The following is a 26,161-nucleotide window of genomic DNA, read 5'->3' as shown; positions in this document are numbered from 1 at the left end:
TTACTCGTTGTGATGGTTCAAGCTGGGTTCAGGCCACCGACTAAATTTGCACAACATATGGAAAGTTCGCTCGTACAGAGGTTCCATTAATTATTTCTTGTATGCTTTGCGCATCTGCACACCTACATTCATGTTTTTTTATGAAGCCCAAATGTTCAACATGACTGCAAGTTCGTGTAGCATTATTATTATAATTATTATCAGCCATGGAAACTTACAAACACACAAAGGAAACAAGAGTGGCGCAAGTTGACACCTGACACCGAGAGGGCCACAACGCCTGCCTACTCTTTTGGGACGAAGCATCACTATGTTTTCCGATCGCAAGTACTTAATACAGTTCAAGCCGGTGTAAACGGGAAATAAATAAAATAAAAATAAATTTACGGCAATGGCTACCAATGCTGCTGAATGCATACTTTCAGTGAAACCTACAACCCACAGTCATACTGCAGTATTACCGAACAAGTTCGCTAGAAAAATGTCATACAAGAAGTCTCGGCATGACGACTTGTTCGGGAGCAGTCGGGGCCCCAACCGCTCTCCTGCCCCTGATACACGCTTACACCACTCCGGGCACCACTACAAAACATATACGCACCGCTGCATACCCTCCACGATCAGTTGTTGTGCAAATCTTTAAAAAATTATGCTACTGTGCTCTGGGCTCTGACATACATACAATTTGCGTTTAAAATGCGTAGCTATGAACACAGGGGCCTGTATTCGGCATTATTTATTGAGGTATCTGATAAGTGCAATGCAAACTCACTACTCCGGATGAGGCATCGTAGTGGTTCTTGTATGACCTCTTGGACCAGGCGCCGTCAGCAACAACTGTGATCGTCGGTACCCCGTCCTCGTCCACGTCTCCACACTCGCGGGCTAGGCGTGCTTCCTCGACGCCAGCCGCTTTCATCATGTCCCATGCAGCTATCTCGATGGTGTCGTCGACTTTATCCTGGCACTTGGAGAAAGTTGCTGATGACATCGTTGGAACATTTAGCGTGCCCAGAAGTTCGGAGAGGTTCGTGTAACCGACGCCAATGGCCACAGCTCCCGACGTCGCTGCCGTGTTTGCGTCCATCATAGCCGGATTTTCCTTTGGGGGCGGCTCTGTGGTGATGACGTCTTCCCTGTTGCTCATTCTGCATTTGAAGGTGAACGCGCTGATCAGCCCTTGCCGGCGCTCCTTCATAAACTGCATGTCCGCAAAGGAGCAATCGAAAGGCTCGTGCCTCGACAGTGCCTGGTAAGAGGCAATGAAATGGTTGATGTCGACCAGCCGCCTCCCTTCCAGTATTTCGCCGACCTTGTCTTGTGTGTCTTCATTCGCCAACGATGCGGAGACTTGCAAAGGTGCTGACTGTGCTAGTTGCTGAGAAGTGTCATCATCCTCACCAAATAGCACTTCTGAAGCAACGCTTTCCGTTGGTGAACTTGCCATTTGCCCAGCACCAGACGTCGAGGACGTAGCGAAGGAGCGAAACTTGCGCATATTTAGAAGAATGCGCTTTCTCTTCTTACCGAACTTCTGGCTACGCTTCCGTGCCATGGCTTGCTGTAGCGTGCGAGAAGCTGCCGAACTCAACTTCACACAACGAAGTGACCACTTTCTCACGTACAGCAGCACTAACAACAACTGACCACTCTTTTTCGCGTCCAGATAGCCCGCGCTAAAGCCGTCTGCTCCGGGGATTGTTGAGAGTATGCTAGGCGCAGCTTCGTATTTCTTGTGCGTTGAAATTACATTCTTAAGTTATGCGCACGCAGAAAATTGACGCCAAATGAGCGTTAGCTAACTAAAACATTTAGATAAATCCACACTGCGTCTCGTGGCCGTTACTTTGGCCTATGCTATGCACAAGGACATGTCAAACAAGCACACCCTTTGGTGTCGTCTGCTATTGTTCCGTGCCAATGTACGTAATCGACGCGCTTACTTTGGTGCCCTTTTGTTTTCTACACTTGCACCTCAGCACATGTAATTTACTATTTAAGTTATCATTAAAGCGACTGAAAACCCTTTTTAAACAATCATTTCCATTGAATATATCATACGGCAAATCGGCTGAAAGTAACAACACTAAACAACGTCTTGTGTAGCAATGGCGCCATAGTGGAGTACATCGAGTACATGGTGCACCATGCACAACTGCAGTACCTTACGTCGGTTACATTTCACGCGTTCCTGCCGTACCATGCGGGTACGCAGCAATACGTGCACTTGTCGTCATTCCGTCAGTTTCTCTTTACCTTCGTTCGAGTGAATACATCTGGTGTGACGCAAAGAACGCGTGTGGCATGAAGCGGACTGCACGTTTTCTCACGTAAGTTGCTGTTTTCATGTCGTTATGGCTATGGCTGTTATTACAGTTTATATTTTCTTGCTGCTTACCACAACCTCATGAGTTACCGCGTGCTGGGGTTTCCACCCCCAGAGCAGCGCTACGGCTACATCTCAGGTACTAAATAACTTCATGAACCAACGGGGGAGAGAAACATGTTCCCCATTATCGCTCAGTAAACAATAAAAATTCATGAACCGAACATGCCACAGGAACATGGGGAGGGATGATGATAGAAACATCTTTATTGACAGCAAAGGAGAAGTCGTGAAGGCGCTGCTTGTCACGGAGTCTGCGGCGACGGCCCACGGCCCGTGCCTCTGGGATCAGTGCCCGTCGGTACTTGCACGCGCCGTCGGGAAGGCCGCCCTCCCACTGCTCTCGGGTGCAGGACGTGAAAAGCAGCCGACCGCCATAATTGATCGTGCGATTTCCTGCACGTTTGCCACAACCAAAAAAATGTTACTCATTTGGGGCGCTAATGATATTTGAGCCAATAACACGTTCGAGCGATGTAGATGTCATGTTGCCAACAGCATGTACAAATAAATATTGCATGCAATTTCCAGTACTAGTTTTTAAATGTAGCCCGATTCGTAGGGTTGCGGGTGGCGGCTTGAAGCACTTTGTAGACCTGAAAGTGCGCGGACTCGAGGAGGGTGAGCGATATATTGGGGTCGTACGGTGACTAGAAGTATGACTGTACGCATGCTTTCAGCTTTTCTTCAACGAAAGTAGCGAACAACTCTTGCGCGTACGACAGCATACTCTCAGCGACATTTCGGCACGTTTCATATGGGCCTTTTATACGTGCTCATATGCAAGTACACTTGTGCATCCAGTGAAGAAATTAATATTTTTTTTATGCGAAGCATATTACGAGAGCTCAACCCAGCTCCTCAGACGCGGCGGTGTCGCCTTGAAACCACGTGACACCGTGACGTCACGACAGAGGAGAAGTGGCTTTGGCTCAACTCTTGCAAGACGGGCTGGGGGGGAATCGAACCAGGGTCTCCGGAGTGTGGGACGGAGACGCTACCACTGAGCCACGAGTACGATGCTTCAAAGCGGTACAAAAGCGCCTCTAGTGAATGCGGTGTTGCCTTAGAAACGAGCTGTTTCTAAGGCGTGCGTCTCTTGCTCAGGCGCACATTTCGTTGCCGCGCGGAACGCTGCTTTGCTCGACGCTCACCGCGTCCAATGCGGGGCGCGTAGTCGCTGCCCTGTAGCCCATTGTCTTACACCCCTTGGCGGGTCGACGGGAACGCTGTCGCGTTCCACTCTTGAAGGCGAAGCAGTAATGCATGAGTTGTTTCTTCGTCTAGCCGAACCAAATATAGCCAAGCAACAGCAGTTCACCAGGCTAAACAGTGGTTCAACAACTAAAATAAAGGCTAGTATGCTTCGCATCCTGGGTTTAACCTTACCTAAGCCACAGCCATTTTTTTTCTCAAATATTGCTTCTAACTTCAGCAGTGCTATAGTAAAACGGTGTCGCAGTCAACGTGACTACTGTTACGTTTCGCCTACGACGCGCGGATGCAGCAACAGAAGCGGGGGCTTCGTTTAAAGCGGCGGACATTTTGGCCCGTTCGGAGCGGCCGCGACGCATCCCCGCCGAGCGCGTCCCGGCATGTTCAGTGCCACGTGTCTTTGTGTGTGCGTGTGTGTGTGTGTGCCCACGCTTGTCAAAGCGCGGCAGCCGGGGAGAGGAGCTCCCCAAGTGTGAAGCGAGGAGGTCTGACCGGCGCCGGCCCGTCTGATGCGTCACTACACGTCTCTACATGTCTCAGTCCGTCCGTGCCTTGCTGTCACGTGACGTAGTCCCGTGACCTTCCCTCTTGCTCTCAACTCCGAGAGTATAAGAGCAGCTGCCCCCGGACGCCAAGAGAGAGGCTCCGATTTCTTCTGTTGAGTAACGTGCTTTCCCGTCTCTCTACTTCGGTCGACCTGACCGCCCGCTTTTTGCGATGCTAGAATAAACAAGTTGTTCTGTTAGCAGTCGCCTCATGCTTTGCTGGGACCTTCGGATGCTTCCAGTGTGCCCCAGGCCGCCAGGCCAACGCTACCCTTGGGGCTTGCGACCCATTTGCAACAACGGGCGCCAACGGTCCGGTTGCAACAACGGGTGTCAGCACTGAGGTTCCAACAGCCGGTGCCATCGGTGCGGATCAAACACTACTCTATCAGGTGCATTTTAAAACAATTCTTGTCAACCATACTTCCACAAGCGTGCCTAAATGTATTAGTTTGTAATACATCTACTTCTCATTGCTTCAGCCAATTTAAACTGTTTTTCGAGCTAGCTTGGTATTTTTCTTTTATGTCATTTTATTGTTTTGCTTGCTTATGTCTGCGTACATTCTTTGTAACTTCACAACAGAAATGTGTTGGAGCCCACCAGTTTGCTTTGGTCAGTCTCGCGAGAGGCTGGTTGTCTGTTTTTCCTTCCGTTCCCCTTCTTTGCAGGCCGTCGGCGAGCCGGGCGGGGTGCGGGGGTGCGGGGAGAGGGTTCACCGAGCGTTGCTCGCACGATGTTGTCCTCCTCGCAAGGAGGGGTGGAGGGAGGCGGGTTATGTCCGTTGCCAAGGCTCTCAGTGGAACCGGCGGAATCCGGTACCGCGGCAGCGGCTCGCTCAGGGTGGCTGTCTGTGGAGACGGCGGCAACAGGCGCTCGTGGTGAGGGCGTGCTGGTTGGCGCTTCGGCTGCTTCCCGCGTGTCAGACGCTGGGGCGGGCAGACTCCGAGCGTTGTCATGGCAACGGGGGAGGTCGGCGGAATCCGGCTCGTGCACGATCGCTTGTATAGGGGCGCGTTCGGCAGGGTGACGTCCGTTGCGGGGTCAGTCGACCCCCTGTCAACAGGAGATCGGGGGGAGGCCGCGGGGGCTGAGGCGCAATCAGCGCCCGTAGATGTCTCGCTGAAGGAGGTGTTTGTTGTAGTGGCAGACGAAGCTTCACTACAAGTGTTCGAGGATGGCGTAGAGGCACGATCCGATTTGGCTAGGCTGTCGGCAAGCGAGCTAGCACAGCTGTTGTCCGTTGCAGACAGGGACGGAGAGGTGGCTTCGGAGGTGGTGTCGCTGCCTGATACCGCATGCGCGATATCCTTGTCAACGGTCGGCGGCGTTTGGCAGCTGGCAGGTGGTGCGTTCAGCTTCACAGGTGAAACAAAGTAAAAGTGCAGCACTGGAGTGTCCATAGCTGCAGATGGGTCAGGGGCGGGCGAACTGGGGCCGGCCTGAGGTGTGGACAAGGGCGGGCGGGTGTCGTCGTCAGTTGGCGAGAGTCGGCCGGCTCTGCGTGTCCTGCGGCTGGTGAGCCTCGTTGTAGGCGAAAGACGCCTCGAGGGGTTGCATTGGAGGAGGAGCGAAGAAAGGAATTAAGTTCGAGCCGGCGCTTTGACAACCGGAGACTCGCAGGAAGAGGGGGGAGGGGGGGGCGTGTACACCCAGCGGCAAACGATGGGGGCAGAAGCGCGCGCAGCAAGCGGACAACACGATAAAGGGAGGAGGGAAGAGATAGCAGCGACTGACTGATGCCGCTGACGCCGATAGTGAGTCAACCCCAGCTGCGGAGTTGGTTTCAGGGACAACGCCGCCGATGCCGACACAAACAATATGATACCCTCGCTTCCGCAGCGCTAAGAACCAGGTCTAGCCGTGGGAAGGTGGTCACGTATTCGTCGACGTGCCGGGGCCTACGTGAAATAACCAGCGCGTCGGCAACTGAAGAGCACCCTATCCGCCACACAAGAACAGGGGGGGGGGGACCCTTTCCTCCTCTTTCTGCATGGCGGCGACGGTGTTCTATGCAGTCACGTTATCTTGACTCTCTAGCGGCGTCAGCGGCATCCAGCGGTATCAGTCGGTCGCTGCTAGCGCTGGGGGGATGAAAGGGGGGCGGAGCTGGTTACGAGGCCGACGACAACGCCGACGACGACGCGAAACCCAGGAACGGACGCCAAAGAGCTGCGCTCTAAAACTGCTCCGCAGGGCTCGAACGAACTTTTCTGTGGATTTCCTCCCGTAGCGTGTTAAGGCTGTTTCACATGCTGCGACTGCAACGACGAAAATCGGTGCTGTCGCACGCGTCGCAATGCGATTTTTAGAGGGCTCATTTCACATGATTGCGATTTCAACAATGCGACTGGTGCGATGCCCAGGGTTGCTTGGTGCCAGGTGTCGTGGCACACGCTGCATAATTCTTTTATTGTAGTGAATAAAACGTTTACACTATAATATTATTGACTTCTCTTGATTATAAGCAAATAATATGTACGTTTACTCATTTAAAAACGTTAGTTAAGATTTGTCTTGTGGTGCGCGACGGCGGTTTCCGTATCTCAGTGCGACATCGCGCACGTAAACAGCTGTTCGCAGGTGGTTCAGCGATGTGTGTTGTCTTATCTACCTTCTATGACCGTTTCGTTCTGCCTGTGCTACAACAATCTGCAAGATGACCTATCGACAAGTTCATATAGCTACCCTCACCGTATATGCAGTATTCGGAATTCGGCTGCCACGAAGTTGTCGTATCAGCCCAACAAGATCCTCGTGCTACCCGTGCTCGGCGTCAGCGTCTAGAGAAATGATGCGTGTATATTGCCTGTCATTGCGCATATGTGGTGCCTGCTCCTAGCCATATTCTTACGCCAAACGCAACAAGAAGCACCAACCTGAACGCCCGCGTGTGCCCCTGAACGAAGCCTCAAACGATCTGTGTGAATACGACGTGGAATGAAAATTGTGTTGTGAAATTCAACCTTAGCGCTAGCCTGGTTCGTCCATCGCCGTGCTTGCGCTGCGAATATATATATGGGAGCCCCCTCTCAATATTTCTAAAGGCGCAAAAGCCCACGCATCAAATGTTTCGAGCAGTTGCCGTCACTTTTGTAGAGACCTGTACGTTGTAACGTAGCATTCTAAAAGACACGCTTCTCGTCCACTTTGTTGTCCCGTGTCTCGCGCTGGTAGTATACTCGGAACTTCTAACAAGAAGACCATATCAATATGCGCTATTCATAATGCAGGATCGTAGGCCCACGGCAGGCGCACTTGCCGTAGAATCTTTCAGCTTTCTGCTCAGCCTCGCACGCCTCTCACGGTTAGCCTGTTTTGTGGAAATAAATGTTATTATTATATTATTAATGTTATTAGATATTATAGTTTCTTCACTGTAATTTATAGCAATCATCCAGATTTCTTAAGCTAGTCATGCATTTAACCTGTATTAGGTCAACATTGTTACGACATGTTTATGGGAGTCATTTCAAACTAGATTGCTCAGCCAGAGAAAGTACAAATGCAAGTCTCAATGTTTATTCGAATTTGGTATTCCTAAACAGATTATATTGGCAGAATTTTATGCCTGCTTGCATTTCCTGCAATTCAATGTTCAGAGCTGAAAAAACTGATTCCTTTTCTTGCTGTCGAAAGGCTGCTTCAATGTCGATAGCAAGCTATAATTATTCATTTCGAAAGTTTTAAGCAATGACTATATGCCTAAGCTTATCAATGCGTTTTTGTTCCACGAACACAATTAAGTTTTCTCTCTCCCTCTCATTGACAGCCATGGAATGAAACCGTTGACTTTCATAAGTATCAGGATGCAAACATTCTGAAATTTGTCCTGAACATTTGTCTGCGTCCTATAGTGTGCATGTTTGTATTAAGTTCTGGGGTTACAATCGCAGTGATCTGCACATATTGTTATATTGCAACAAACAAATTTATTTCACTTTGTTTTCAAATCTACAATGTGGCCATGCAGTAACGACTGCATTAATAAGCAAAAAAGAAAACTGCATTCAGTGTACGTGTTGGAATCTATGCGAAGTGAAGTTTTTGTCAAGTGGTCAATTAAATGCTGTTAAAGTAACTGCGATATATACAATTTGTCTTATTTTCAACAATCCAACTTGTCATCTTTTGCAAGGTTTGCTTATGCACCGCATAGGTCACAACCTTAATGTCATGTAATCTTTATGCATTACACTGTTCACAAACCATACCAAAACGCAAACGGCAGTTAATGTAGATGCACGCTGCGAGACATCAACACAGTGACGTTTCTTGAGCAAAAAATGGTGCGAGGTGTATGCAGATGAATGAATGACGTGCTTATGTACTTATTTATATACCTCGCAGGCTGCAAGGTTGGAGTATCATGCAAGGGGGAATAAAAAAGTTGTTACAAAAGGAAGAAGGGCACAACATTAAGAAAAAAACCAGCAAAAAAAGCAGTACCACTACATTGCACCAACTAGCCCAACGTGTTTTACTGGCACAACATTATACAATACTTAACAAACAATAACAGAAAAAGTTACTGCCCATGCACCCTGTACAGATGGTAAACCAGCGAAGCTGAAATGTGCAGCCCCGGTTTTTATCACTGGGTTAATTCCAATGGCTTATTCAAGTCTTCCTATATTATTGGTTATGTCTGTGTTTCTTAATGAGGTTATGCACATGTTTGGCTTGGGTTTATCACATTGTTTATTTGGAATGCCGCACATTGCACTTTGCAAGATCACCATCTTCGAAAGTGCGATGAGCAGCGGTTCATTGTGTTAATCCAGGTGGTCCATCGAAGTCTTTCTGAATTATGTTACGCATTTGTGTTTTGTAATGCGTTAATCATAATGTTTATAACTCAGTTATGCACTGTAGTTACCAAGTGACACACCGGGGCTGCACATTTCATTTAATTAAATACAGGGACACATTTTTGAACCTATAGGGAAGTCTGAGAGAGACTTCTGCACGCGCGCTCTGCTGCTAGAGAGAAACAACGTCACTATCGGTGTAGCCAATGGCCCGCCACACCTTTGCTGCAAGATAATAATGACATCATGATCTTGTCTTAACCCCGTCCCACTCTGTGTCCCTTCCTTGCAATAATGCGTAGATAAATGTTTACGTGTTAAATGCATAAGCATTTCTATGTCTACCCAACAGGAAATGTCTCCGTCCCTCATGTAAGACGAACAATGGCTCACAACCCCCGAAACAATGGCTCATACCCCTACGCTAGGGTTCTTGTGATCGGACCATGAGTGTTTTGCCTAGGCATACACAGCTTCACTCTAAAAAGAATGAACAGCTTTCTGCTAGATACCAAGATAATCTCATGAGTGTACTAACAAATGAAAGTTTATTGACCACGCCGAGTAAATGCTGGTCGACAAGCAATAAATCGAATTTACACAAAAAGCAGAAGCAAGATCTGATGCGTGTCCATACAGATCCCAACAGGAAACGCATCCATCTCTGAAAGTGTAACAGCGGCCATGCTGACACAAGATTCTCCCAGTGTATTTGCATCTACAGCATCCATAATTTCTCTAGGCAGCCGATCTCCACAGAATGCTAGCTTCTTCCTCTACAATGCACTCTCCACATGTGAGTGTGCATTGTAGAGGAAGAAGCTAGCATTCTGTGCAGATCGGCTGCCTAGAGAAATTACGGAAGCTGTAGATCTAAAAATTCTGGGTTAATCTTGACATCACGGCCTCCGTTAGAAATGGATGCATTTCCCGTCAGGAAATGCACATGAATTTTTGCTTCTCCTTTTTGTGTATGTTCAGTCTATTGCTTGTCAGCAAGTGTTTACTTTTGATTGTTAGATCATCACGGTTTTCTTGTTTGTCCTATGTGTTCTTTGGTGCCATTTGCAGCCAGGCTATTCGTTTTTTTTTGAGACTGCAGCAAGTCACTTTAATGGCCCTCATGATACCTTATAAAATCTTTTATTTGGCCAATGTAGCAAGAATGTACAGTGTGAAGCAGTAAGAATAGGGTATGCTAACTTCTAATTAAAAGGTTTATTGTGAAAATGCAGTGATCTATAAAGGGTACCACAAAGTAGTACAGCAATAAAACCCGATAAAGACTAGTGCTTGATGAAACCAAGCATAAAAGCAGGAAAGGGGGAAAATACATATAGATATACAAGTCCAGGGAAAAAAAACAGTGATCACCAAGTGTGCAAGTGGCTACCTTCCAGGAAACTCATTTTTTCCCCAATGGCATGGAACTGGAAGAATGTGCTTGCATTGCATAAGCAAGCTGTCAGTCTTTCTATTGGAATAACAACAGTGTTTCTTGAAAGGTGCTGGCATGCAGGATTGGCAATTGTAATTATTTTTTCCTGCACTTGGAATTTTTCTCTATTTTCTTTCTGTAGCATTTTTATTTATGTTTGGCTGCATCAAGCACCAATTTTTATCTATCCTTCAAAGATGTCTTTCTTTTTCTGGGGAAAACTCGGGGAAGGCAGGAGATGGAAATTCTAGACGATGAGCAACATGAGAAAAAGGTGAAAGTAGGAGCCAACGTTTCCACACGTGGACCTTGAAGAAGACAAGTCCACTTGTCGAAACGTTGGCTCCTGCTTTCACCTTGTTCTCATTTTGCTGATCGCCCTTTTACAACTCGCCACATTTTTATAAATGAACCTCAGTTGAAAGTTAGTCCTCATCCATATCTAGTGTCATCCTGTTGATACTGCTTCATGCTATGCACTCTTGCAACATTTGTGTGTGTGTGTGTGTGTGTGTGTGCACACGCGTGGATTTGCATGCACGATCGGGCCCTTGGGCAGAGGTATCATTCTTCTCCTGTGCAGCCTTATGAATTCATTACCTATACTGCAACAGAAATGCGATGGACAGGAACGAAGTGAACACATAGAGTGCTTCGTTCTTGTGTGTTGTCTATCTGTTGCACTTTAGTTAATAATGAATACACACAAACTCATCTAGTTTTCAGTTATTATGTCAGGCTTATAAGCCCGCTTGTGTCCTGGAATATCTGCATGGCTATGTATCCTGTAATTTAATTTCTGGCCATGTGCTGGCAAGTCGCGTGTTAATCTCCTGATTTTCCTGACAATCTTGTGTGATGTGCAGGCCCAGACAGTTTCTGGTGAATCTATGCAGGGTGTTGTGCAGGGTGTAATCTGCATTACAAGTGCTGCTTTGATTGCTTTCCGTTCAGCTTTTCTAGGTGTAGGATGACCTGGAATGGTACTCACTTATATGGGGTTTAGTTTTATGTAGTGTCATACTACTGTTACACTGCTATTGCCAGATCAGTGTACTATATGTGCCTTATGTTTACTTGTATCTTCATGACTAGCAACCTCCTCTGTGTGTTTGGCAGTTGCATATAGTCTCCTGGCCTAATTGTTTGCCCCCATATTCCATGGTATGGGCCTGTTGTGTTTCAAGTTCAGGTACTCCCGAGGTTGTGTTTCTGAAGGGAGGGGTAGTCGTCTTTGCATCTCATATGCTAGCTGGCATAGTATCTTGGGAGGAGGTTCTGAGCTCTTGAGACAAAGAATTTGTGCTGCAGGCTGCAACTCTACTCTGTCTAGGTGCTTGTTCGTTAGCTCTTTCTCATAGAGGTCTTCAAGCATGGTACAGTTGGAAAGACCTGTTATTACTACCCGATGCCTGTATTCGATGAGTTGTCTTTTTTGTGTGCTGCTGGTAATTCATACCGTACCATACCTTGGACACAAGCACAGCATCTGCGATTTTCTATAGTATCCGCTCGCCCACCCCCGTTATTTCGAGATTATTCTTTTCACCAGGTGTGGAAGTTGCGTCCAGGCATTGCATAATTGTTTCACCCACATGCTGGCTCTGCCGTCATGGGCTTACACTAGCTGAGGATTTGTGGATGTTGACTTGCGGGCATATTTGTACAGCTATGTGGATCACAATGTGCAATCTGGGGTAGTTCTTGATTCTAGTCTTTCTTTTTTTTCTGACGTCGATATGAGCTGACTTATCAGAAAGCGAGAGGCCAGACTAGCCAAGAAAGTCTGCAGTGTTGTCGAGGGCTTGTTGCATCATTCTTGATTTCTGTATAAGATAGCTTTCCCACAGACTGTAATACACCATAGGCTGTAGTGTTTCTTGTAGTATGCCCCTGTTGTTGGTGTGTGTGGGCTAAACGTACCTCCAACTCTCACCTGGAATTTTCTGTCTTTCAGAAAGTTAGTTTAAGTGCTCTACCAGAAATGTTTTTGCTCATCGTTCCTCTTATTAGAGCAGCATGAGGTACTGCTGTTAAAAGCCTCTTCACTCTGTTCATTCTTTCATAAGCTGTATTACACAATGTCCTGCAATAAAGTTTCTGCTGCTTATGGCCCACTCATATCTGCCAGAAGAGACAACTCTTGAAAAAGGTTTTCTTTGTGCTATGTGTGCGACGTAGCATGAGCATTCATGCCTTGACATTTATACACCTGTAGAACCAGCTTCCTGACCGAGTACTTGCTATACCTGATCATGCTTACTTGTGCAGTGCTGTTGAACAATACATATTGATGCAATGAATATTTACACACTTGAATTATCATGAAAGATGGTTGTTTTACAATTCTGCGCTTTGCTTTCTATTGGTGTTAGATTTTGCATAAGCATGCACCCCGTGCAATAGCATTTTGAAGTGTAAGGGTTCAATAAAAGGTGATGAACTAAATCTAAGTGCAAGAGCTTTTTTTAGCACCTATGACTTCCATCGAAATGCAACTTCCATGGCTGGCAAATCATTCCCTCGCCTTGTGTTAGCAGCAGAATGCTATAGCCACAGTGGCAGGTGAACAAATTGAAGAACAATATTTCTGTCTATAATTTTTTTTCTTGCCTGTATGTAAGTAAAGTTTGGAATAAGTTTGTCATTGCAAAAAAGCCCAGTTTGTGTTCTTTTATTGAATAAACCACATATTGTGTATAGTTGAAATGCAGAAATTTGTTCTAAAATCCTCAGGTAATATATGTTCTTACAAGTAGCATGGTATTTCATTACTTATAAAGATAGTAATCGCAGCGGATATCGTTATATGGGTTTACACACTAATATATGTGATCACAATCTTATTAGAAACTTACTAGAAACATGTAAGGCATGAATGTTTCTGCGCACTTGATCAGCTGTGAACGTGCAAGAACTGCTTGTACTGGCTGACTTCACTGCACAGTTTTGATTTACTTTTCTTCAGCGTGTCGTTTTATACTGTTTTATCCCCACAAGAACAGGCCGTTTGCCTGCTTTTCGCATTGTTGCACGAGTTCTACATAATTGTGCAGGAGGGTACGTTGTCACTGTATTTACTTAATCTACTAGCTGTACAGTTAATTACCTTGCAGAGCAAGCGTTCATACAGATGCAGTAAGGATACAAATTCCGCAACATAGTCAATGTTTATTGGTTTCTGTGCAAGAAAAAAAAATTCTCCAGAGAAGAGGTGCAACTAAACGTGCATGTAATATTTTATTCAAGCCATGGATTTAATGCTATGGTAGCAAATTCATTACGATAGCCTACACTTTTGCTATGTCAAATTTAATAAGAGGCAAGATAAGCTTTCAAGATGCATCGGGAAATTCGTACTTAAAAACCGACAAGAAAATGCAACTGAACGGTACCGCGTTCAGCGCAACGTTGAAACTTCGGGTACTTTGCTATCTTGTCATTTGCCCTTGCCGAGGTTGAAATAATTCAAGCTGCTCCGTAAGCACGATTTTTGCATGCTACTCAACAAAACATTGTAGCGACCTCGTCGTCTGCTGGGGATCGCACACCTCCTAGCACTGACAACTCGCAAAGGCGTACGAAGCAAACGTGAAAATGCACTTCATTTCCTGTGCAGAGTGTCAACAAACGCATAGAACTCGGAGAATGCAATCTGCGGTACAAGTTTTTTATTGTCCCTTCGCGTACGTACCGAATTCGACGATCCACGTCTCCGCGCATGTCGATCGAGACGCCATTTTCCAAAACAAACCAGCGAAATAGCTCCTTTGGCAGCTCTCCGCGCAATTTCGACGGAAAATCGCAGCGATCGGTGCGACGGTGCGACTGTGCGACCAACCGGTTGGTCGCAGCCGAAAATCGGGGGGTCGGCACCGCGACTGCGATTTTCATCGCAAACGACGGAAATCGCACTTCCGGTGCGACGAAAATCGCATCATGTGAAACAGGCATTAGCCGTCGTCTGCTACGGCAGGCCCACCACCGGCGGCGCCACCGTCGAGGCCGCGCCGAGCGGAGGAGGAGGGAAATGAATGGCGCTACTTTGGGAGATTGAGGGCTGTTAAGTATACCTGCTGCGTTTTCTCTCCCTGGGATAAAGTCATTTATTTTGTCTGGTCCCCGACACAAGCAGTCCGGCTTGCCACGCTTCGCGCCAGGCCGTTCGGCATCATGCCGTGGATCCCGCGCCCGGCCGCCGTCGAAGCGACTACAGTGAAGTTGCGCATGCCGACGGGCACCTTGTTCGCGGCGTTCGAACAGTACTGATAGATCTCACCCTCGATCTCGCACAGACGCGCCTGGACTCGCAAACAGAAGTCTCGCGCAAGCGCACGAGCCGCCACCAAGACCGAGGACATCGCTTCGTCCCCTCGCCATCTGCCGCCCGCTGACTTGTCCGTTGCCTCCGACTCCACCTGCAACGCCGCCGTGACGCGGATATCGTCGCCGTCATCGGGAAAATGCAATTTCGGCGACACACCCGTGCTCGCGTTCTCCGTCGAGGACGGCGAGATGTTATTCACCTTGCTTGTGTTGGGAATGGCCAGCTCAAAGGGTATGAGCCATGGCCGTGTTAGGCTCCGTCGCCACCCGCAACAAGGGCTCGCAAAAAAGAAAATACCACTTTAAGGCGCTGCCCCGCGCGTCGAATTAGGTCCCTGTAATATCTTTTGCGGGCTTCCAGTTTCGGTTTCGCATCGTTTACGTCAGCGCGCCACTCAGCGCCAAACACTGTAAGTATACCTGCTGCGTTCCCGCTCACTGGAGCAAACGCGTTCTTTGCCCGGTCAGGGGTGGCACACTCTCAAGTTCAACAAATGGCCACAGAGGGCGAAAAAATCGACCGCGCGGCTCTGCTAAAGAAACAGGCATAGTACGCCAATTAAAAAGGTTCCCCGTTGAGCGCATTATCTCCCGCTAGAGGCGCCGTAGTAAGCGCAATTTTAACCTTCAAACTTTCTTCAACAGTAAACGAAGCGTTTTTATCGCATGATAAAGACTACAAAAGTATAATTCCTAATTTTACATTGTACTTTCCATTACCAACTTTGTTGTTTTTTGTCATTTTAAACGCAAAATAGCGTTCAGCATCATCGACCTCCCACGTGACCTCTGGCCTGGATTTAAAATTTTTACCGGTATGTTCGCGTGCACGGCAGGTACGGATTCCTTGGTTCGTACATTGGTTGGTTAATTTGTGCTAACACCAGCTTATTGCGCTTCAATATCTCGCGTTATTTAACTTGGGGTGTAAGCCTGAAAGCTAGGTTTCAGTCGTGAGCCATGTGGAACACGTCTGCATCGAAATGGGAGCCGGGTCCTGCTGCGACTGGGGACAGCAATACCGGTGAGTCGTTTATGCTTCAATCGCTATGTAATTTATTCGTCTCGTTAACTTACAGGCGGAGGTAAGTTAACGAACTATATGCTGCATTACATAAGGGCAGTCAGGACCCTCCGTTGCTGTTTCCGAAATAAACTTTCAGTTGCGAGGCCATCATTATGCACACATTCACGACAGAGAAACGATATCGGAACGCGCGTCACATTTTTCATCTCGTTTTAGCCGTAGCTATAAGTGACTGAGTTACCTTATCAATATATATATTTTTTTCGAGTCCGCCGGCAACTTCTTTCGTTCACAGAACCGAATAACCTTTTGATAAACTGAAGCTTGAATTTAATGTATTAAACAGTTGCACACATGATAATTCACCCATATTTCGTACCTGTTGGTTCCAAATGTTCTTGCTGTTCAGTTTGGCTTACCTCAGGACATCTATTATTGCAGTAGTGAAGCGGTGCATCACGTTCATGCACAAAAAGAATGCATCAATTCTAATAGCTTCACGTCTTTCATCTATTTGCTTGTGAAATCAGCAGTGTGATCTCTTCTAGTGTATAAACGAGCGCACAAATGTTCTTATTTGTGATCTTAATAATACTTAAGCTGTTGACATGCATTGTAGTTACGCAGACATCGATTTTACGGAGAGTAACCATATTTATTTACCATGCTGCTTAAGCGCCCTAGAACAAACAGTGTACATTTGCATGTGTTCGGTAGTCACAAACCGTTGCAATGTATATGTCGCACCGTTTCGCATTTTATATTGCAAAATTGTGCTTATTCAATTTCTGATGCAGTCAAAATTTCTGTTCCAGACATGCAGTAATGAGGATGGCACCAGTATAAAGCAACACACTCCATGCACTAAACAGAAGCTGCTGCCTGCTACAACAAGGTCATTGTGTGGACTTTGGCTGCTACTACAAGGTAAACAACACCTGGTTCAGAAATAAATATGCCTGATATATGCTGTATTGGCTTGCTAGTCTTGAGATACATGTCATTTGTTTGTAGCAGACGATATGAACATTTGTTCATGTTTACAGTTCAGCATAATTAGTTCGAACATAAAAGAAAACACTACATGAGTTTGGATAACCTTTGCTGTATCTCATGTGCCATTGTTTTGCCCCAACAGAGTCTGTGCCAAGTACATCTTGGTCATCACGGGAGCCCCCATCTACACCAACAGGAAGGGGCTGGAGCTGAATTCACAAGACCACGAACAAAGAAGCCATTCCAGAATTATTTGGATGAGATATCAAATCTACGGACGACTGTTTCAAGAGTGAAAAGAGTCTACGCCATCATTCCACCAGCACGGATATTGGCCGAGTCATCCAGGTACCTCAACAACAAAAATTATTTGTCTTCAGATGTACCTGCAACCTCTGAACAAGCACAGACGACGCTGGCTAAGAGTGTTCTGTCAGCTTGCCCTTCCTTAGGGAGCTCCCTGGCCTTGCCAATTCTTGGCAAGTATAATTTTGTTTCAATGAATGCACGCTTCTTCATTCCACACTTTTGTTAAAGATCATTCCTATTCCTCATACAAACATTAAAGGTCAACCGATTCTTTGCTCATACTTAGTGCCAGTCACTGTCTAGTAGCATAACATATGTGTAGCAGTTCTTTCTAGTGTATGTTGCCATGTGCAATTCCTCTCCTGAAATAGCTGATGCGGCATTGGCGTGTGTCTTGCATTAACCTTTACACTGTGTGCTATGTAGCATTTAACTTTTGTTAATGTTTTTGGCTTTCAATGCTTGCAAGGTAGAGTGGCTTCTTTCTTGAATGCAAGCTTTCTCATTCCCATATTGAATTCCTAGTCTCATTCAGGATTGCTAATCTTGCTCGACAGCCTGTGTTTTTGTGCAAGCTACATTGAAGAGATTGATTGCAGAATATGGTTTCGGCGCTGTGCGACTTGGTACTTGTCACCGTGTTACGTTTCTCATATGTGGGAGCCTGGTCAGTTGCATTGGGAAACAGTCTCTCGAGGCATGCACCTGCTCCTACTGTCTGCACAGTGACATAGACTGCGAATTTACACGCACCGTGGTTGGTGCTCCCCGTTCCGTCCTTTCCTGCTGCTGCCGTGTGCAAATTTTGCTTGTGGCCTTCCTCAGCCATGATTTGGCGTCAGCGGAGACTCTCATACATAATTACATGGTTCTAAGTGTATGAAGTTGATATCCACATTTGTGGAAAGGCCTGCAAAATAGTTATGTCCACGAAACCGACCATGTCCATATATGGAGAATGTGGCGGACCAAGTGTGAGTTACACATTAGTGGCATGCAATAGAACAAAAAGAAACATGCAGGTTGGAAAGGCGGTAACGCTAATATGCCGGGCACTCCATGTCGCTGTTGGCTGTGGCAGCAGATGCTTGCGTCACCCGATTGTTTCGCAATGCAAGTTGCTCATATTCAACGCCGACTGTCGATACTAACACGTGGGACACACTGTCCAATCTGCTTGTGCTGCTGGTTGTTGCTTGTTACCAGACTGCAGTGTGCGACGAAGGCAAGCGCTATGCCTACAGTCGGACGGTTGAATGTGCCGCAAGCAGCCCATGTGCGTGTATGCTCACTGTTGTCATGTAGATCGCAGCCAATGCATAGTGCCAATGTATAGATTGAGCGTTATGTTAGAGTATGCTGAAGTGATTTGATTACATAATCTTGTTTCAATGTTGTCCCACTTGGTCATGGTTGCCATGTTACATTTCTGGGATGTGGCAGCCTGTTTAGTTGTATTGGCCAACAGCCTCTCGAGGTAAGCACCTGCTCCTGCAGTCCACACAGTGACACGAACTCCTTGTTTACATGTACTGTGATTGGTGCTCCCTGTTTGTCCTTTCCTGCTGCAGCCATGGGTAAAGTGTGCTTGTGGCCTTCTTTGTACATGATTTGGCGTGAACAGAGACTATCATACATGATTACATGGTTTGAAGTGTATGAAGTTGATATCCACATGGGTGGAAAGGCCTGTAAAAGTGGCTGCGAATTGGCGATTCCCACAAAACAGACCACATCCATATTGAGAGCAGGTGGGGCACCAAGTGTGAGCGACACATTAGTGGCCACTGAAAGAACAAAAAGAAACGTGCATGTAGGAAAGGAGGTAACACTAGGATGCCAGGTAGTTCACGTCGCTGTGTTGGCTATGGCAGCAGGTGCCTGCGTCACCCGATTGATTTGCAGTGCAAGTTACGGTGACTGTCATTGCAAACAGGTGGGGCACTGTCCAATCTGCTTGTGCTACTGGTTGTCACTCGTTACTAGACCACCATGTGCGACGTAGGCAAGCACTGGGCCTGAAGTCGGATAGCTGAATGTGCTGTATGCAACTTGTAGTGCGTGAATGCCCACTGTTGTCATGTGGATCTTAGCCAATGTACAGTGTATTGTCTGAACCTTATGCGGTGATTGAATGCAGAGTCTAATTTGATAATGGTCGCCGTGTTATGTTTCTTCGATGTGGCGACCTGGTTAGCTGCATGGGAAACAGTCTCCCGAGGTAACCATCTGCTCCTGCAGTCCACACAGCGACAAAGACTCCCAATTTACATGCACCGTAATTGGTGCTCTCCCCATTCGACATTTCTTGCTGCAGCCGCCGGCCGATTATGCTTGTGGGCCTTCATCGGCCGTGATGTGGCGTGAGCGGAGACAGCACACGTTATTACATGGTCCGAAGTTGATAGCCACATGGGTGGAAAGGCCTGCAAAAGTGGCTGCAAAATGGTGATGCCCACATGGAGAATGTGGGGCACCAACTATGAGTTGCACATTAGCGGCCCCCGAAAGAACAAAAAGAAACGTGCAGGTTGGAAAGGCGGGAACGCTAAAATGCCTTTTAGTCCATGTCGCTGTGTTGGTTGCGGCAGCAGATGCCTTGCGTCACCCGATTGCTTCGCAATGCAAGTTACGGCGACTGTCAATGCAAACAGGTGGTGCACTGCCCAATTTACTTGCGCTACTGATTGTCGCTCGTTACCAGATCGCCATGTGCGGCGACGAAAGTGAGCAGTTTACGAGCTCGCGTTAATGGTTTCAGCGCATCTCGACATGCAAATTTTATTTCTGATCTTGTATGAGAACGTGCACTGGTTTTATTCTGCCAATAAAGTCGCACGTCCTGTTCACTCACTTGTGGCTTGTTTGTATGGGCGTCAGTAGAGGCTCTTTAGTCTCCTGGCCATTAAAACGCGGCAGCTGAGGCATGCCGCAAAGCCAGCGAGGCGAACACGGCGCGTACCCAGCGTAGGCCACCGCTGTAAAGCGGCCATATTGAATAGTGTACTAAAAAAAAAAGCATTTCCGCTTCTTGTTTAAGTAGCGCCATCTGTCGGGTTCCCCACTAAGTTCCATGCGCTGCCGCTTCTTATTTTGGAACCACTGTGGAAGGTACAGTTTCCCTTCTCTAAAGTTGTTCTTTATTCTATGGCCCGGTCGCCGACTCGAGAAGTCTGGCTCTTTGGCCGCGTCTCGCGACCAGGCCGTTCGGCCTCACGCCGTAGGTTCCGCGTCCAGCCGCCTCGTCGTAGCTACTACAATCTGGCGACGAGAATCAACGCTGCCATGCCGTTATGCTGCCGCAGACGCCGGTTCCTGCCTGCACGCGGCTAGCGTTGCACTTGTGCAACGTCCAGCTGCGCAGCGCGTTCCGTCGCTATTCGCGCACTAAACTGTCGACGAGGTAAAGCGTTCTTCTGCCTATTGCCTCTGCCGTTCCATTCCTGCTTCAGACATGCAAGACGCGGCAACTACGTCTGCTTCTCTGTCCACAGCAACTTCTGCGCCTTTGTGCTCTGTGGCCTGCATGGCGTTTGAACCATCCATACCGCCTTTGCTTGCGCTACCCGGTACTCTTCCGGTACCGTGGCTCACGTGGAAGCGTCCTTTTCGCAAGTTTCTCCAGGCGACCGGATGCGAGGCACTACAACACAAGAGGAAGCAAGCAATTTTACTCGGTAACTTAGGCTTCGAGGGCCAGCTTCTCTACTACGACCTGGCGTCGCGAATAGACCTGACAACTGCAACTTTCGAAGACATTCTGCGCCTCTTCTACCGATATTATGAGGTAAGCACCAATCCCCTGGTGGATCGTATTACATTCAGGGATAGAAAGCAACGACCCGGGGAAACCTTTCAGGACTTCAACACCGCGTTACAAATGCTAGCGCCTGCTTGTGCGTTCGCCGCTTGGTACGACGAGTCCCTTCGTCAGCAAATCTTGCATGGCGTTGCATCAGCAAGAATACGAGAAAAGTTACTGTACGAAGGATCGTTCCGCACGCTGAAGAAAGCCGAAGAAATCGGACGAAGCGTGGAGCAAGTCCACGAGGAATTTCAAATGTTCAACAACTCGTTTGTCCAACGCGTCTCGACGCAACGTCAAGATTGCGTCAACAGCCAATACCTTCCTCACCCGGGCGCGCAAGATGGCGGTCCCCGCCATCCTTCTCCCTCGACCCGGGGGCTTCAGTATGGCGCTCGACGGCATGGCGGAACGACGCAACCTGGGGAGGCCGGCCAACATGGCGCCCGGCCCGAGCTCCGTGAAGCCAGTCGAAACATTGCAGTCCATTGTTACCGATGTGGTTCACCTCACCACATCGCGTCCGATGCAGGCTGTTTGACCAAGTACGTTACCTGCCGTGCGTGCGGAAAAGTGGGACATTACGCTTCAGTTTGCCGTTCGAGGAACAGAACTCAGCGACAGTCTCCTGCTGGAACGCAGTTTGTTTCCGCTACCGCCGATACAGAATCGCCCACTACAGTCATGTCTGTGCTCGCAATTCAAGCACCGAATTTCCGTCCGGCAACAGTTTGCACCGAAGTCCTCATTGTGAGTACTACACTCAAGTTGCTCGTAGATACAGGGGTTACGGTGTCGCTGACGAGCAGCTCCCTGTGCGAAGAACATTTCAAGGTTCTTGTTCTTTCCTTATCTCCTTCGAGTCTTCGACTCAAGAATTATTCGCAGCAAGAAATTTTGCATTCAGGACAATTCTCTGTGCTCGTCAAGTACCGCAACAGTGCTGCAGTAGTGACAGTTCACGTCATGAACCAAGGCACTTCTCTTCTGGGCTTAGACGCCATTCAAGCTTTGTGCATTGACTTTCAAGGGTCTTCGCTCACATGTCAACAAGTATCAGGACTTCCAGCTGACCCAAGCGTTCAGCTTTCGTCTCCTCCGCACAACGCTCCAACAGAGTTCGCCCATGTGTTCTCAGGACGATTGGGACTTTCAAGGGGCTTCATTCACGACGTTCGTCTTCGAGCTTCAGTGCAACCAGTCTCAGTGAAGCTGGGTCCTCTACCCTTGGTTCTCCGTGAGGAAGTCTCCGCTCAACTGCAACGGCTAGAATCAGCTGACATCATTGAACGAGTGTGGGTGTCCGAGTGGATTTATCCGCTCGTCGTGGTTCGGAAGGACAATTCCATTCGACCTTGCGTCGATCTTAGAGAACCCAACAAGGCTATTGTCAATGACGCTTTTTCCACTACCGAGGGCTGACGAACTGTTGCATCGACCTGCTGGTGCTACTGTCTTCAGTAAGTTGAACTTACAGTCCGCTTATCAAGTTTTATTTTACGAGAAAAGCCGTGAGCTTACTACAGTCATCACTCATGACGGTCTCTTTCGCTGTAAGCGTGTGGTTTTCGGATTGGCATCTGTGCCTTCCGCTGTTCAGCAGATAATGGCATCTGTTTTAAAAGACTGTCCAGGTACCTTGTGCTGTCTAAGTGATGTTTTGATTCGGGACCGCACACAAGCTGAGCATGATAAAAATCTGCAAACTGCGCTTTCCTGAATCTCAGCTGCTGGCATAGAGCTAAATGCAAAGTGTTTATACAGTGTCTCAGAGCTCACTATTCTTGGACATAGGTTCAGTTCAAACGGCATTTCGCCGGTGGAAAACAAAGTTAAGTCAATTGTTGATGCACCGCAGCCAACTGACAAGAAGTCGCTGCATTCATTTCTTGGTCTCTCGCGGTACTATGCTAAACTAATCCCGCAGTACGCTGAATTGGTAGAACCGCTTAGGAAACTGCTAAAGCAAGGACAACTTTTTTCTGTGATCAGGATACTGAATACAGCTTCCAGACTATTAAGTGGTTGCATGCGAATTCGGCTCATACGCCAAAAATGTCCAGACGTACGTGGACCGTCGTCGCGCAACAAAATGCCCTCAATTTTGTCCAGGAGATCTTGTCTGAGTACGTAACTCGAGAACGTCTGGTCCTAAGTACTCAGGTTCATTTAAGGTTTACTGTAGGGTAGGTCGCAATACTTCCAATCTTGAAAATGGCAAACGCTCAAATTCGTCGAAACTTGTGTAATGCCCTTAGCGACAGGATTGTCTTGAAACCTTAACTGAGAGGAGTCATTCCAGTGACTACGCATTTCCTGATGATGCTTTCCCATCTTCCAGTTCCTACTGGTATAGGGGTTACATTTCTTGTAGCGTAATCATGCAGTACGCGCATCATCACCACGGTACTGACTGTTATACGAATTCGTCTTTTTATGCCAAAAAGTATATTGCATATTACTTAGGTGCTGCAATATCTTGGAGTGTAAAGTGCTTTATACGCACAATCTTCAATCCATGAGAGCCACAAGGCTGTCTCGAGTCAGGCTCAGAGCGAATGAGCCACCCATCAGTGCTGTCCCAGGAGGCACACGCACGTTGGCATTTTCTACTTCTTGCGCTCGGTGAACTCTTTATCACGTGTGATCTGTGTAGGCAAGTGTGCATCTCGTCGTTGTCTTCCCAAGACGGGTACTCTTCAGAACTGTAGTGCTATCGTGTTCATTTTCACTCATGTTGTGTGTTGCTCGTATAATGGGGAAGCCAAAGATGTCCGCCTGGAAAAACAAGAGTCTGTGATAGGTACATGTCCCTGAATTTTCTATTTTATAAGGATGTCATCACCAAACACGGGTTCACAAGTGCTAACGTGCTCATTAATCAACTCAGTTCAAGTTAATAAGATGGCATGTAGTGAGCAGCATTTCCACTGCGATTATTTTACTTTTGGCCAACGCCAACTAAAATGTGTAGATGATGCATGTCCATAACTGATACTAGTAGAAAATCCTATTCATTGCATAATGACAAATGATGACATGTCCAAAACATACACTGGGAAATCTTCATTGTGTAACGCTTAGACTTCTGTGCTCTTCTGTAACTTATGACTTGCTTTTGTTGCGAGGAGAGGGAGTGGCGCATTTTCATTCAAGGGAGAGGTAATGTAATGTCCTGTATCTGCTTCCAGTTTCGGTTTCGAATCGTTTACGTCAGGGTGCCACTCTGCGCCAAACGCTGTAAGTATGCCTGCTGCATATGCCCTCGCTAGCATAAAGCGATTCCAGCCCCTGCACACTCTCAAGTTCAACAAATAGCCACAGAGGGCGACAAAATCAACCGCGTGCTGCTGCTAACAAAACCAGCATAGTAAAATCACTTCGGGATGCTTACGTTAGTTCCAACATTTGCCGCTAAAGGCACCGTAATAGGCGCAATTTGATTTTACAAACTTTCTCTTACAATTACCGAAGCATTTTTATTACATAAGAAATAGGGCAAAATTATTATTGCTGATTAGATATTGTACTGTTTGTTAGTAAGAATATTGTTTCTTTGACATAATAAACGCAAATAGCGTTCAGCATCATCGATCTTTCACGTGACCTCTGGCCTAAATTTAAAAATTTTACCGGTATTTTTGAGTGCACGGCGGCACGGACTCATTCGTTCGTACACTCACTGCTTTCTTTGCTGCTAAAACTAGTTTATTTCGATTCAATGTCTCGCGTTATTTACCTTGGGGTGGAGTGACGTGTTTGCAAGTGAGCATGTAAGCCCGAAAGTTCGGTTTCGGTCGTCAGCCATTCAGAACAAGCCTGCATCGAAACGGGAGCTGGAATCTGCTGCGACTGACAACGGCAATAACGGTGAGTCGTTTAACACCGCTGCTTTAATCGTTATATAATACCCGTCTTATTAGCTTGGAGGCGGGGACAAGTTAACGTACTAGATCCAGCGTTACATGTGGGCAGTCAGGATACTCAGTTAATTGCTGTTTCCTACCTAAACCTTTGCTTGCGAAGCTGTCTTTATACAGACACAATCAGGAAAGAGAGAGGGATATCGGAACGCGCGTGTCATTTTTCATCTTATTGTAGCCGTGGCCACAGATGACTGAGTAGCCTTATCAATATGCATATAAAGCTTTTTTTCGAATCCGCCGGCAACATCTTTCGTCCACAAAACTGAATAGTGCTTTGGTAAAATTAAGTGAAAGTACAAAATTTAATGTACTAAACAGTTGCAAGCATGATAATTCACCCATATTTCGTACTGGTTGGTTCCAAAAGTTCTTGCTGTTCAGTTTGGTTTACCGTAGGGCCTTTATTTTTGCAATAGTGAAGTGGTGCATCACGTTCGTACAGAAAAATAATCAATTAGTTCTAATATCTTCATGACTTTCATGCATTTGCTTGTAGAACCAGCAATCTGATCTCTTCTAGTGTATAAATGATCGCACAAATGCTCTCATTTGTGATCTTAATAATACGTACTTAAGCTCTCTGACATGCATTATAGTTAGCGAGACATCAATTTTATGGACAAAAGCAATATTTATTTAACATGCTTCTTTAGCACCCTAGAACAGACAGTGTACATTCGTATGTGTTCTGTAGTCGCAAACCATTACAATATATGTCACACTTTCTTGCATTTCATATTGCAAAATTGTGCCTTTTCAATTTCTGATTTACTCAATATTTCTATTCCAGACATGCAGTAATGACGACGGCACCAGTATAAAGCAACATACCCCACGCACTAAACAGAAGCTGCTGCCTGCTACAACAAGGCCATTGTGTAGACGTTGGCTGCTACTACAAGGTAAACAACACGTGGTTCAGAAATAAATATGCTTGATATATGCTGTATTGGCTTGCTAGTTTTGAGATACATTTCATTTGTTTGCAGCAGTTATGAATGTTTGTTCATATATAAGGTTCAGTATAATTGGTTCGAACATAAACTAAACACACATGAGTTTGGCTAATTTGTGCTGTATCTCATGTGTCACTGTTCTGCCCCAACAGAGCCTATGCCTAGCACATGTTGGTCATCACAGGATCCTATCTACACCAACAGGAAGGGGCTGGAGCCGAATTTACAAGGCTTTTGCACCACAAACAAAGAAGCGCATGCAGAAGAATTCGTATGAGATATCAAGTCTGCAGAGGACTGTGTCAAGAATGAAAAGAGCTTCAGCCACCATTCCACCAGCACGGACGTTTGGCTGAGTCATCCAGGTAACTCAAAAGGGACTTTCTAGAAATTCTTCGTCTTCAGATGCACCTGCAACTTC

At 46.9% G+C, this 26,161-nt stretch overlaps 1 protein-coding gene and 1 long non-coding RNA gene across 4 annotated transcripts in view; one reads left to right on the top strand and one right to left on the bottom strand.

The window, feature by feature from the left end:
- Window positions 1-2,571: 2,571 nt before the first annotated feature.
- LOC135916419 (uncharacterized) overlaps window positions 2,572-26,161 on the bottom strand; it is a 48,810-nt gene continuing 25,220 nt past the window's right edge. For 2 of the 3 annotated variants that reach the window (XM_065449772.1, XM_065449773.1), the window contains exons 2-3: window positions 14,675-14,813; window positions 2,572-2,782 (exon numbers count right to left, since the gene is read on the bottom strand). In XM_065449772.1, coding sequence (XP_065305844.1) covers window positions 2,675-2,782; window positions 14,675-14,813 — 247 coding nt within the window. In that variant the 3' untranslated portion in view covers window positions 2,572-2,674. The remainder of the gene's footprint in view (window positions 2,783-14,674; window positions 14,814-26,161) is intronic. The other variant, XM_065449774.1, reaches the window with a different exon arrangement.
- LOC135916398 (uncharacterized) lies at window positions 15,593-17,000 on the top strand. The gene is made up of 3 exons (XR_010568920.2): window positions 15,593-15,745; window positions 16,564-16,675; window positions 16,887-17,000. It is a non-coding gene; the product is annotated as an uncharacterized lncRNA (long non-coding RNA).

The sequence above is a fragment of the Dermacentor albipictus genome, unplaced genomic scaffold, assembly GCF_038994185.2.
Source record: "Dermacentor albipictus isolate Rhodes 1998 colony unplaced genomic scaffold, USDA_Dalb.pri_finalv2 scaffold_15, whole genome shotgun sequence".
NCBI lineage: Eukaryota > Metazoa > Arthropoda > Arachnida > Ixodida > Ixodidae > Dermacentor > Dermacentor albipictus.
This window is presented reverse-complemented; position numbering and strand designations above follow the sequence as displayed.